At 42.8% G+C, this 12,263-nt stretch overlaps 1 protein-coding gene across 1 annotated transcript in view; it reads left to right on the top strand.

Moving 5' to 3' along the window:
• Positions 1 to 8,782, top strand: part of SLC9A9 (solute carrier family 9, subfamily A (NHE9, cation proton antiporter 9), member 9) — a 1,074,946-nt gene extending 1,066,164 nt beyond the window's left edge. The window contains exons 14-15 of the mRNA XM_006895119.1: positions 7,782 to 7,887; positions 8,555 to 8,782. Coding sequence (XP_006895181.1) covers positions 7,782 to 7,887; positions 8,555 to 8,782 — 334 coding nt within the window. The remainder of the gene's footprint in view (positions 1 to 7,781; positions 7,888 to 8,554) is intronic.
• Positions 8,783 to 12,263: the final 3,481 nt, after the last annotated feature.

Below are 12,263 nucleotides of genomic sequence, written 5' to 3'. Positions count from 1 at the left end.
TTCATGGGCAACACTCTTTGTTTTATGAGTTAATATGTCTTTTTAGCTAAACTATGACCAAGGTGTAGCTTTGGTTCAAACTTTGAAGGCTTTCTCAAGGTAATAGGCTCAGGGGAACCTTTAGACCCAACCAGACCAGTACATCGAGTCGTTTCCCAAATTTGTTCTACATTTTCTTCAATTCAGTCAGGATCTGACCATGTCTAGCCCTAATCAGCACAGTCAGGAGCTGTAGCCAGGCACTGTGGAGTCGCTGTGGTTTCCAGGTAGACGAGGCCATGACTCATGGAGCTGTTGGTCGATAAACTATGGTCTTCACAATGGTTTTCTTCTTTCCTTTTTGCACTAGATGAGTAGAGACCAGTGGTTTTCTCTTAGATGGTGACTCACAAGCCTTTAAGACTCCATGTTTGTTGTTGTTGTTGTTGTTATGTGCCATCGAGTCGTTTACAACTCAAGAGCCCTAAATGCTGTTCTATCCTGTGCCAACAGCGCCATCTCAAATGCACTCATTCCCACCACTCCACTCACAGAATCGATCCATCTCATCAAAGGTCTTCCTTTCCTTCGCCGCCACGCCACTCTGCCAAACATGATGTCCCTCTCCAAGGACCAGTTCCTCCTTGCAACATTCCCAGAGCATGTCAGACGAAGCTTCAGAATCCTTGACTCCAAGGAGCATTCCGGCTTCACCTTCTCCAGAACAAACCTGTTTGTTCTCCTAGCAATCCATGGTGTATTCAACACTCTTCTCCAGCACCACAACTCGAAGGCATCAATTCTCTTTCTATCATCCCTATTCACTGTCTGACTATCCAATGCATAACACGTAATTGCAAAAACTATAAGCCCGGATCAGGCACACCTTAGTCTCCTGTCTGATGTTGTTGCTCTTCAGTACTCTTGAGAGGTCCCTCACAGCTGACTTTTCCAGTGCAATTCATCTCCTGATTTCCTGGCTGCTGTTACCAAGAGTGTTGACTGTGGAACCAAGTAAACTAAAACTATTAACTATCTCAATCTCTTCACCATTAATACTGACCCTGCCAATTGACCCAGTGGTGAGAATCTTTGTTTTCTTGATGTTGAGCTTCAATCCATATAGGAGGGTGCACGTTACACTTCAAATTAGCATATAAACCATTTATTTTATAAACTTTATTATGCTAATTAACTGAGCTGTCTGATAAGACAATGGTCTTAAGCCTTCAAACATACTAATCATTCCTGTGAAGTGTTTACTTATGTCTAAGAAGTATCTGCAACTGTGAGTTCAAATACTTTATATTTGTATCTATATTTACCATTGCTGTTGTTATATGTCATCAAGTCACTTGTGACTCGTAACAACCCTATGTACAACAGTCCTAAACCCTGCTCTATCCTGTGCCAACATTACTCTCTCTGATATACCTACCCCCATTACCCCAGTCACTGAGTCAATCCATCTTATTGAGGGTCTTTCTCTCTTGTGCTGTCCCTCCACCCCTTCAAGCATAATGTCCCTCTCTAAGAACTGGTCCCTTCTTGCAATATGCCCAAAGTATGTCAGATGAAGCTTCAGAATCCTTGCCTCCAAAGAGTAGCCTGGCTTCACCCTCTCTAGGATGAACCTGCTTGTTCTCCTGGTAGGCCATGGTATATTCAACACTCTTCTCCAACACCACAGTTCAAAGGCACCAATTCTCCTTCTATCATCCCTCGTCATTGTCCAGCTTTCTGATGTATAGTAAGTAATTGGTCAGTTATGACTCAATGGTACAAATATGTATATAGATATATAGACATGTTGTTGTTGATTGCCATCAAGTCTAACATGACTCAATGCAACCTTGTGAACAAAAGGCCTGAAGCCATTCTATATCTATTGTCATTTATCAAAGTTCATAGAGTTTCCAGAGGCATGTTGTTTAAGAAGTGGACGCCATTCCTGCTTCCAATATATTTGTACTGCTTTGTATTGTATATGTATTTGCTATATTTTATTTGTCCATTACATCTCCTTAGATGTGTACTTCTGTTCTCCCCATCTTCTTCTTCTTGTGAAAAGTGTTGCCGTGAACACAGCTATGTACATATATCTGCTTGTCTTCTATTCAATATCTAAATTTTCTACCTAGGAGTGGGATTGCTGGATTATAAAGTACAGGTGATTCCCAAGTTACAAGTTAGATCCTTATTTAGCCTTACTTTACCGAAAGAAAGGAATTCTGGTGACATAATGATTAAGTACTTAGACAACTTGCAGAGTTTCCCATAAGTTGGATATTCAAGTCCCAAGAACTGGCTATAGTTTCATTTCCAGTTTTTATGAAGAAGCATTATACTTATTTTCCAAAGCAGTTGTACCATTTTACAATCCCACTCACAGAATTGTTGAGCCATTGAGTTGGAACTAACTCATAGCTGACCCTCCCATGGGTTTTCATGGGCTGTGAGTCACACAAGAAGAGATTGGCTCTTTTCCTCCCATTGAGCCACTGGTAGGTTGGAACTGCCCATCTTCGTGATGGAAGCACCACTCCTTAACCTCTAGGCCACGAGAGTTCCCATTATCAGTATTTTAAGGTTCTGATCTTGTGCTATCTTCAGCAGGATTTGTTGTTTTCTAGTATCTGTTCTTTCATAACCAATGTCTTTTTAGTAAGAGTGAATAGAGAGAGGAAGTCTTCTCTTGCAAAGATTTCCAGCCTCAGAAACCTGGTACAGCAGTAATAATGACACGTGGTCATGGTCTTCTTTTCAGGGGTCTGCAGCTTTAATGTACTCATGGGTTAAGTGTTTATTTGCAACCTTTGCCTATTTTTTAATTGGGTTGTTTATCTTTTTGTGTTGAGCTATTGAAGTTTTCTATGTATTTTAAAGATGAGACTTTTATCAGATCTTTTGCTCCCAAAGACTCTTTTCTTTTTAGTCTTTTGATAAGCATAAATATTTCATTTTTTATGAGATCCCAGATACCTAATTTGGCTTCTGTCTTCATGGATTTATGTTTACATTTGTTAGTTTATTTTTTTAAAAAGACACCTAGGGCCCATAATTTTGTCTGTGTGTTCTCTCCTAAGAACTTTATCATTCTATATTTACCCTTTAAATCTTTGCTTTGATGTTCACATCCTTTTTATCCTCAGGAAAACTTCATTATGGGAGTGATTGTATGAAACTAAATGCGAATGAAGAATAGTGTGAAACGAGTGTATATTAACCTTATAAGCAAAGCAATATTAAAATTAAGAGAGAGAAAACTTCATTTATTAGCTATAACCTCCCTTCTCTACTCTCTTTGGGCTCAGTTACTCAGAATATCATTTTATTACTCTTCTTCTTGTTAAACTACTACTGAGTTGGCCTCTGGCTCATAGGAATCTGAGATGCAAGAGATCAATTCATTATAATCCATAGGGTTTTCATTGGTTGATTTTCAAAAGAAAGTCACCAAGCCTAGACGTTCCACTGAAACATGTAGACACACATTGTAGAGACACACAGACTTCCACAAAAGGAGAAACAGTAGCTGCATTTGAGGTGCACTGTCTCCAAATCAAACTGGGTCTTTTACACAGGACTGGAGAATTCCATCATCAAACCACCAACGCCCCCACCCACACTTACGTCTACAGCGGTAATAATGACTAGTGATCATGATCATCTTTTTATGGGTTTGTCTGCAGCTTTAATATATTCTTGGGTTAAGTATTTATTTGTGACCTTTGTCCACTTTTTAATTGTGTTGTTTATCTTTTTGTTGTTGAGCTATTGAAGTTTTCTACAAATTTCAGGGATGAGACTCTATCTGATATACTTACATTACCCCAAAATGTTATTCTACACTAACTAGAACTTTCCATCATGTGCTGGATGGCTAAGATTACTTAAGGCGAACCCAGCACTAATTCACTGTAAAATGTCTGGTTGATTAAGAAGGAGAAATATGAGAAAACCATGGGTGAAAATCTCTGGGGGAAAAACACACGGATCTATATAAGACAGTGTGCCTGGAGAATTGAGGATCTTAACATTATATGTTAACCTGCACCCAAATAAAGCAAGCTACTGCAACAAGACACTTGAGACCGAAGTATACAATGTGACGCAACAAGCCTCAGTATTCACCACCCTGGGGCTTGTTCATTCATTTTTATGAGGTTATTAAAACCAAAATAAAAGCCAAAATGACTCCTGCCCATTAGATTCAAGCTCGTGGTGCCCTTCTATCAGATCCCATGGGCTGTACATCTGAACCAGAGCAGACGGCTTCATCTTCCTCCTGAAAATTGTGAGGTTCAAACTCTCAACCTGTTTAGGTTAGCAGTCCAACACTTAACCTATGAAGCCATCAGGGCTTCTTGATGTTCTGGACAGATAATAGTTAAGTCTTGTTTGAAAAAGATAGTGTTCAAAGATATTTAAAAACAAAAAGCATTCCTTGAACCATTCTACTTGCGAGCATTGACAGACTAAGATGTCAGAGAATGTGGATTCTGCCTTCACGTGGCCACGGGAAGGGTGACTTCCGTTCCCATTTCACTCACAACCACGGAAAAGCATCCCTGTCTTTGGCTCGTGGCTATTTTGATACCAGAACAGGCAAGACTGCACCACGTGCTTCCCAAAAAGTCTGATATCAACAAATTCTCCCCATCACCTCGCGCATTGATTCTCCCTACGATTCTGAGTGCATGTAGCTAGTTTGGGTGTAGGAGTGGCTTAGGTCTTCTATGCACTAAAGAGCTTCTAGGGATCGCCCATGGCAGGGTCCACGGAGAGCTACGTTGCTAGACAAAAGGTCACATCACCTTTGCTGGTTCTAATACAAATTCTGCTCTGAGGGAGAAGGATGGGGCCACCTCCTTCTGAGTGGTTTACAGCCTCGAAAATCTGCCAGAGGGTCAGCTATGCATTGGTTCCAACTTGACAGCACTTCCTGACTGACTGAAACAGCACATAACGAGCTCTGATAGTGTGATCTATAGCATGTTTCCCTGTTAACCAAAAGCAGCACAACTCTGGTGGTTTGAATCCACAGGACATTTTCCTCCTGTTTTCATTTACAGCTAGGGAATCCTATGCCGCTGCTGTGAGTCAGAACCAAGTTGATGAGAGTGTGTTTTGTAAAAAACATAGCATGTTGTTGTTCCTGTGTTATTGATTGCCGTCAAGTCAAGCACGACTCATAGCGACCCTATGAACAGAGTCTTGAAGCCTTTCTAGAACTATCGTCATTTCTCAATTTGAGTTTTCTAAGGGATGTTGTTTAGGAAGTGGGTGCTACTCCTGCAATTCCTAAAACTATACTGTTGTTTGTTGTTTTTGTTGTTGTTATTCTTGGTTCTGTGGGCCGTACACTCGGAACTGACTCATAGTTTTCAGAGCCAGTTAATCACTTGGAAGGAGACTGCCCATCCTTCTGGTGGCCTTGAACCTCATGCCTTCAGAACTTCAGTGCAGTTTCTTGCCACTAGGCCTGAAATATCATTCTCTCTCTCCACTGTTATTTGAACAGTAATTGAGATACTAGCTTCTCCAGAAAGCACGATTCTGGCAAATGTAGATAGATCAAACCCCCAAACCAAGCCATCTAGTTAACTCTGACTCACACAGATCCTAATTTCCAAAATCTTTGCAGGAAGAAACTGCCCCTCTTTCTCTAAAAGGTGACTGGTGGATTTGAACCACTATTCTGTTGGTTAGCAGTTCAATACAATCTGTATTAAATCACCTGACCTCCTTAGTTAGATAGCATTTAAACAGCATTTAAAAATTTTACAAGCACTTTGTAACACTGATCCAGACCTTGGTCTTCATAATCACGTGCTTTGCAACCGAGAGCTGTACAATGACTAAGTATGACAGAAGAATAGGAAGAATAATCAATTCATTATGAGCCATAGGCTTTGAGTTGTACTTCTGGAGAAGTGTGTTGAATACACCATGGACTGCTAAAAGAACAAATAGGTTCATCCTGGAGAGGGTGAAACCAGGGTGCTCCTTAGAGGAAAGGATTCTGAAGCTCCATTGGACATATTTTGAACATGTTGCAAGGAGGGACGAGTCCTTGGAGAGGGATGCCATTTTTGGAAGTGTGGAGGGACAGCGCAGGAGAGGAATACCCTGGATGAGATGGATTGACTCAGTGACTGGGGTAAAGGAGATAGTTGTGTCAGAGACAATGAAGTTGACTCAAGATAGATCAGGGTTCAGGGCTGTTGTACATAGGGTTGCTATGAGTTGCAAATGACTTAATGGCACATAACAATAACAACAACAATTCTTGAAGCCCAGGGAAGTTAGCAACTGAATCATAGGTCACATCACCCAGAATGTAGCTGATTGGGCCACTGGAGCTCCTTTTACCCAAAAGGAGTCAAATTTTCCTTTTGCATTTGGAATTACAGACTCTCCGAGGCATCTTGTTTGCCCTCTCTGCTTCAGAACTATCTTCCTGAGAGTGCTGTTGGAGACTTGTGGTGGGGTGGGACTTGTCACCAGAGTGAACCAGATAGATCCGGTGGCTCCTCTGGGAGGCATTCTCCCCATGTCCAGGCATTCAGGGCCTCATGGTGGTGACAGAACACTGTCCAGCTGCATGCAGGCCCCAGTGCAGCCTCTGCCAGGATCCTCTCTCTCAGGCCCCTGATGGAACATTGTGAGTCTCTATAAGCCAACCAGTGCTAACAGCCTTCCATTTTCTCCCTCCCCTACTTATTACAGCTTTTCAGAAAGTTGATGAGGTGAAATATTCTCCAGCAGAGGAAATAATGCCAAGCTTGAAAGTAACTTCTGATGGACTGGGGAAATAATTCCATTGCTTTTCTTTGAGTGGAAAAATAAAAAAAAAATAAATAAAAATTTTAAAAAGGCAACCTGAGGCAGCTGTTGGGGATTTCGTTATTGGGAGATTGGAGGAAAACACAAAGCCTTCAGATGAACACAGTATTCTTTTAGCATTTTAGAACTCTGTGGGATGAAAGGATGAGGAAGACAGGTGCTAGACAATAGAATGAACCTGGCACTAGCTTATTTGCATAATTTTGTATAGGAATGCATTGATGTATAAAGTACAAAGCGACTGTGTGGAACAGTGAAAATAAAGTGTTTTGGAAAACAAATCTATGTGCACTACTCAACTCTTAAAAAAAAAAAAGGCAATAAAACCCCCAAACTGAACATTTTATGAAATACTTGTTGCTTCTTCGTGAAAATTGCTGTTGGTTTAAGAGGTGTGTAGAATTTTGAGGAAACACAGTCTCTTACTCTATTGTTTAAGGTAATTCTTAGGAAAGTTTGTTCTAAACAGAGGCGATGTCTGGTGATGGGTGGACGAGGCAGTGCACACACTGCTTGCTGATGTGTCATAGGTCAGTCTCCATTTCCTCAAGGCTTCAAGGTGACCCCCCCAAGTGTCTGAGGAAGCACTGGTGGCTTAGGAGTAAGGAGTTGCACTACCAAGCCAAAGGCAAATGGTTCAAGTCCCCCAGTTGCTCTGAGGGAGAAAGATAGGCAATGTCAATCTCCAATTTATAACCTCTGAAAACCCGCTGGAGGGTCAGCTATGAGTGGTTCTGACTCGTCGGCCCATAACAACGACAAAGAAGGGTGTGGAGAAAGATTCTAAACAGCCGTTTGAGCATTTTCTTTTCAGTCAGCGCCTAAATAAAGAAGTAAGAAATCTAAAAGGAGCATGTGCACTTCACTAAACGCAGCGGTTTGTAGTGTGTGAGAAACTCACCGTGTTAAATCCTAACCACTGTCTGGCAAGTCTTCCTTAACAGGCCTCGCAGATACCTGAAACCAATTTTAACTCACTCTGGCCCTCCGCTGACCACAACATTACCGGAATGGTGCAGTCCCATCTCCAAGCTCCTCACCAGTCCACAGGCCTATGGGGTGAGTCAGCGTCCGACACGGAGGACAACTGGGCAGATATTGATGTGCCAGGAACCTCCGATTACTACTCCCCAACGTCAGGAGTGACATTCAAAAAGACTGTGTTGCAACAGGAAGCGTTTTTCTCCTCTGTTCAGGTGTATCTGATGTAGGCTTACTCTTCTTTCACAAATGTAATTTTTGTTTTATTATTACCAATACTTTTAGCATAAAATAAACTTTCAGAACTGTAAAAGAAATCACTTGTCCTCACAAACTGCTGTGGGTTGAGGTTGCGAGGAATATTAGGGCAGTGCTTGATAGCTCAAGGAAGTTGAATTAAAAGGAAGCTGTTAGAATCATTATCAGCAAATCACTATGCCTTTTCTTGCAGAGTAGTTGAGTGGATTTGAACTGCCAGCTTTTTGGTTAGCTGAGGCCTTAAGTATACTATTACCAGAACCCCTCAGAGAACTTTCTGGACTACACTGTGTGTCACATCTTTAATGCCGACTTGGTGACGTGACCACAAGCTCCCAGGTGGTTTCTGTCTGAGGTGGAAAACCATGGCCAAGTCAAGACTGAGAGAAAGTGAACTCACATGCTGTTTTCTCATGTTCTAGGCTTGCTATTGCTTTGTGCTTCAATCAGGAAATGATTTCTCTCCTTCTCCCTTTCCAAAACGCAGGAGCATCTAAAAGAGGATGATTTGGAGTGCATTGTCAACCAGGACGAACTCGCCATGAGTGACCAAGAGCAGGCCTCTTCACCCTGCAGTCCTCCTGCCAGGGCAAGTCTGGACCCGAACACCTCACTGCAGAAATCCAGCAAGGAAAACATTTATGAGGGGGACCTCGGCCTGGGAGGCTATGGACTCAAGCTGGAACAAACTCCGGGCCAGGAGCAGCGAAATTAACTGGCCCGAGAAAGCAGTGCAAATATAATCATGTGTAATGCTAGGCTGACCAAAGAAAGCAGGCCGCACTGATGAGGCAGAGTGGGGCAAGGCCACAGAGAGTTCCAAAAACCTGGCTTGGAGAGAACCCAAACCTTGTTATCCATATCCTCCACTGTGCCTGAAGAAATGAGAATTTATGATCAGCACTCTCTATCATTCAACTTCTGACAGCAGTCATCTTTATTGATTAATTGGGTGGGACAGAGAGGGGAGGGGCCACAGTGCAGCTACTGTGAAGATGACACAGATGTGGTCGTGTCTGCAGGGTGTGACTTCTCTGTGCCCAGCTGCCCGTGTGCCTGTCATTTAGATTATTCATGTTATCTCCTAAGTTAACTAAAAACTGCTGCTGTCGAGTCATTTCTAATAGCATCCCCATACAATGGAGTAGAATCGGCCTCCGCACTATAATCTTTATGGAAGTAGCCTGCCACATCTTCCTCTCATGCAGAGTCCAGCATGCTTAACCAATGCATAACCAATACTCCTCCTTCCCTTCCCGAGAGACGATTTAAAAAATAAGAAAAAGGGCCTCTGAGAGTGAAATGTTCATCCAAAGCTTAAAGGGGTGTCCAGGGTTTTTGAAGTGATAGGTTTTCTATTTTTCAGATGTATATGCTGTGCTTCCTCACTTGTTCTAAATGACCCCAGGAATATTTGCAGAGCCAGATCAAAGCTCGATACCAACTCTTGATACATAACAAGACCAGTGTGACATCAGGAGAACCACTGTTTGTTGGCCCCCTTGCAGGCTGCTGTTCCCTCTTCTCACCACCGCTCAGTGATGTTGATTACAGCGGGCGTGTACAGCACTACTCACAGTGCCACCTGCCAGCTGGTGGGAGCCCTTCCAGGAAGAGCAGGCCTCTCTTCTCCCTGTCATGTTACACCCTTGCCTGCACTTGAGTCCTTTCTTGGCTCGGTGGTGTGGCCACCCTGCGTCCCGGATGTGGGTTGCTGAAGCACACATTGCAGGAGGCTGTGCCGGAGCGCCCCACACTCACCCTCTGTGCCCCCTGCGATTCCAGCGCCCACAGCTGGTGAACGTGCAAAGGTGAGGCACAGGGAGTGGATCCACGGTGTGGAGGCCACTTTGAGGGGTTAGGCTGGGGCTTCAGGACCCCTTTCTAAAGTGGAACCGACTTCTGCACATGAGAAACCAACCAACAGCTGCATGACCTGTGCCTTTTAAGCCACAAAGTTACCTCAAACCTGGCAGTTCTTGAAATGCAGATCTTATATTAGACTCCAGCAAGCCAGCTCTGGTCTCAGGGGTCGAGACTATGCAGGGTAAAGTCTGCTTTTGTGGGAGGGTGGGAATGACATCCCCCGAAGCCTGAAGCTCTGCTGGCCGTTTGCTTGCCTTAAACAGTAACCACTGTGCTATAGCCACAAGTAACACTCTGTACATTCATTTTCTTGCTTTTCAAACTGTAGACACTAGGGACAAAATAGATGTTTTAAATCCAGCTATGTGGAATCTGGTTATTCCAGGTTTTAAAAAAAAAAAAAAAGGGAAAAAAGTGAAGCATGAAGCGTTCTTATTTGACTTAATGCTAATAAAATTTTCTTAAAAAGTACAGTCGTGTAGGTCATTTCTTTAACTTTAATGTTGTCTCTGTTGTTGGCAGTTCAGAGATTTACTCAAAGTGCTGGGTGAAGCAGGCACCGAAGCATATGCAGGAAGATGCTTGAATCCCATTGCCCAGGATCAAACACAGGCTGGCAGACCAGGTCAGTGAAGTGAAGAAGAGAGCAGTTCGGGGCTGGAAGGGGGCACAGGAGAACCCAAGAGCCCTTTCACGCTGCAGATGACCAGTAACCACCAAAGAGCTTCAAACGCCGGAGAAGAAATGCGGTTGGAAAAAGGAAGGAAAGGCTGACAGAATGGATCTGCCCCTCGAAAGTGGGAGAAGGAGAAACAACTCGGATATTTTCTTTCTTTCTTTTTTATATGGAGTGTGAAACACCAGGGAAAGAAAGAGGATTCTCTAAAAGTCAAGCATTAAGAGGGCCAGGAGTGGTGCCAAAGCAGAGAATAACGCCATGCTGAATGAAAATGGAATTAAATTGCAGGGAAATTTGCACAGCATAAAGCCTGCACCAACTGGCTGAGTTGTTGTTGTTGGGTGCCATTGAGCCACTAAAATGGGATAGTAACAATGCCTTCAGACCACCTCACTAGCAAAACCTCTTCTTGGTGAGAAGAGTGGGTGTGTGTGTGCAGAAACCTCTCTCTGAGCAGCCATCATAGCCATTGCTACCCAAACCACGAAGGTGGACTGCTTGCTAAGACAGTCTGGTCAATTGACACCAAGTAAGTAGGATATTGAGACATGGAGGCAGCTCCTCTCTGTCCAGTGTGTCAGAGCGTGCCAGTGCTAAGATATGATGGCCAGACTCCTTCCCTCTCAGCTAAGCCCAGACCCAGATAGGCTAATGGCTCAGTGAGCAATTCATCAAGCCAAATTCTTTTTATGCTTCCCCTTTGTGATGAATAATAATTTCCTTTCTTTTAAAAAAAAATGCCCTCTGCTTTGATTAGCAGCAACAGGACTGTGAAATGCAAGCCTACTGTATGCTATTTATATAGGGAGCTCAGGTGGCTTACTGGTATGGAATTGTACTGCCAGTTAGATGGTATGTGGTTCAAGTCCACCAGCTGCTCCATGGGAGAAAGATGAGCTATCTCCTCTCGTTAGATTTACTACCTCAAAAACACACCATATGGTCAGCTACTGGTCCATTCCAACTCAATAATACACAACAACAACAAATTTACTGCCAGTTTCTAACGACTAATAAAGACAAAAAAGTATTTGTTTGGGGATTCTCCCCAAAACTACTAATGTTTACACTTATATTAGAGGTTTAAACAGGAGTCTAATCAATTAATTGAATTAGGATACTTCCTTGAACTTCTTGCTGTGTGTACAGCCCTATCCCCTCCCTCCCTCCTTCTCGCTCCCTTGCACTCTCTCTCTTTCATACACACACACACACACACACACACACACACACACATTTCCAATTCCTATCAATGTCCTAGAAAATATAAGTAAAATAGTATAGACCTTATCTTTCAACTCTTTCTCACATAAGAAAGGCCATATAAAACATGGTCAATTTTGAGAGTGTTCCTGGTCTCCAAATGGTGGACAGGGAAGAAAACACAGTCAAGAAAGCCTTCTAAAAAGAGGTTACATTTGATTGAGAGCTTAAAAGTTGAGTGCTCGCTTCGGCAGCACATACACTAAAATTGGAACGATACAGAGAAGATTAGCATGGCCCCTGCGCAAGGATGACATGCAAATTCGTGAAGCGTTCCATATTTTTCCTGGATCTGACTTACCTACAAAAGACTGCTCTCACAGGCTCTGAACTGACCTTTTCCTTGAGTTAGAAATTCAGAGAAATTGTCTTCAGATCAAGTTTAAAT

The sequence above is a fragment of the Elephantulus edwardii genome, unplaced genomic scaffold, assembly GCF_000299155.1.
Source record: "Elephantulus edwardii isolate Elephantulus edwardi_28Jun2011 unplaced genomic scaffold, EleEdw1.0 scaffold00158, whole genome shotgun sequence".
In the NCBI taxonomy this organism is placed as follows: Eukaryota; Metazoa; Chordata; class Mammalia; order Macroscelidea; family Macroscelididae; genus Elephantulus; species Elephantulus edwardii.
Note: the sequence above shows the minus strand (reverse complement) of the source record. Positions and strands in the feature narration are given on the sequence as shown.